This window comes from Rhincodon typus, chromosome 22, assembly GCF_021869965.1.
Source record: "Rhincodon typus isolate 14 chromosome 22, sRhiTyp1.1, whole genome shotgun sequence".
In the NCBI taxonomy this organism is placed as follows: Eukaryota; Metazoa; Chordata; class Chondrichthyes; order Orectolobiformes; family Rhincodontidae; genus Rhincodon; species Rhincodon typus.
The window spans coordinates 31,537,502-31,539,358 of record NC_063353.1 but is presented as its reverse complement, the minus strand read 5'-3'; the positions used below and the strand labels follow the sequence as shown (position 1 = coordinate 31,539,358).

The 1,857-nt window shown below is 52.1% G+C and overlaps 1 protein-coding gene across 1 annotated transcript in view; it reads left to right on the top strand.

The window, feature by feature from the left end:
* Positions 1 to 1,857, top strand: part of LOC125485804 (lectin-like) — a 45,439-nt gene that overhangs the window by 36,987 nt on the left and 6,595 nt on the right. The window contains exon 5 of the mRNA XM_048610543.1: positions 1,152 to 1,263. Coding sequence (XP_048466500.1) covers positions 1,152 to 1,263 — 112 coding nt within the window. The remainder of the gene's footprint in view (positions 1 to 1,151; positions 1,264 to 1,857) is intronic.

Genomic DNA, 1,857 nt, shown 5'->3' with positions numbered 1-1,857 from the left:
GGGACTCGCACCCCACGCGCTCCTCCGGGACTCGCACCCCACGCGCTGCTCCGGGACTCGCACCCCACACAATGCTCTGGGACTCGCTTCCCACGCACTGGTCTGGAACTCGCTCCCCACACAATGCTTCAGGACTCACTCCCCACACAATGCTCCGGGACTCGCTCTCTGCGCGCTGCTCCTGGAATCACTCCCCACACAATGCACCGGGACCCGCTTCCCACGTGCTGCTCCAGGACTCGCACCCCACACAGTGTTCCAGGACTCGCACCCCACACAGTGCTCCAGGACTTGCTCCCCACACAATGCTCCGGGACTCGCTTCCCACACAATGCTCCAGGACTCGCTTCCCACGCACTGATCTGGAACTCGCTCCCCACACAATGCTTCAGGACTCGCTCCCCACACAATGCTCTGAGACTTGCTCCCCACACAATGCTCCGGGACTCGTTCCCCACACAATGCTCCGGGACTCGCTCCCCATACAATGCTCCGGGGCTCACATCCCGCGCGCTGCTCTGGGACTCGCTTTCCACGCGCTGCTCGGGACTCGCTCCCCACACAATGCTCCAGGACTCGCTCCCCGCACGCTGCTCTGAGACTCGTTCCCCGCGTGTTGCTCCGGGACTCACTTCCCACGCGCTGCTCGGGACTCGCTCCCCACACAATGCTCCGGGACTCGCTTCTCACGTGCTGCTCCGAGACTCGCTTCCCACATGCTGCTCTGGGACTTGCTCCCCTCACGATGCTCCGGGACTCACTGCCCTCACTGCTCCAGGATTCCTTCCCTGCACACTGCTCCAGGACACGGACCCCACATGCTTCTCTGGGACTCGGTCCCTGCAGGCTGCTCCGGGGCTCACTGTCCTCGCTGCTCCAGAACTCACTCCCTGCGTGCTGATCCAGGACTCAAAACCCTCACTGCTCCATGACTCACTCCCCTCGTGCTGTTCCAGGACTCAAAAACCCTCACTGCTCCAGAACATGCTCCCTGTGCGCTGATTCATTCCATCTATGTCAGCCAATTATTGTTTAAAATTGTTTTTATGTGGAAGGCTTTTACCTGTTCAGTTCATATTTGCTATATTACCAATTATTTAATGTGACTGGAGTGTGCATTTTATAATTATGATATTCTTTCCCTCCTACAGTGGGAGTCTTTGACATGGACAGATGGATCTGGTGTAGATTTCACAGACTGGTACTCGACAAATCCTATTTTGATTCGGAGGTTGTTCTTGAGATGTGTGATGTTTAACTTTGGTTAGTTGACCCAACTGTCACTAAGCAGTATTTAATACGAAATTATTTCCAGAGAAAGGGATAGATCAACTGATGAAATTATTGTGATTCTAACCAGGGTCAGTGATGTTGAATTTTAGATTTAGACAGGGTCTAAATACGTATTGTCCCGTTGGCAGCATATTACAATGAGAATGCAGGTAAAATTCATCAATGTAGATGGATTTACAGAGTCTGGAACGTTGCAAGAAGAAGAATGTACACTGCATTTAATAGTGAACATGGAAAAAAATGTACACTGATTATAACACTTCAGTCAGAGGTATGTTCACTGGGTGTAACACTGTACTCAGAGGTATGTTCACTGGATGTAACTGTACTCAGAGGCATGTTCACTGTGTGTAACACTGTACTCAGAGGCATGTTCACTGTGTGAAACACGGTAGTCAGGGGCATGTTCACTGTGTGAAACACTGCAGTCAGGGACATGTTCACTGTGTGAAACACTGTAGTCAGGGACATCTTCACTGGGTGTAACACTGTAGTCAGAGACATCTTCACTGGGTGTAACACTGTAGTCAGGGGCATGTTCACTGTGTGAAACACTGTAGTCAG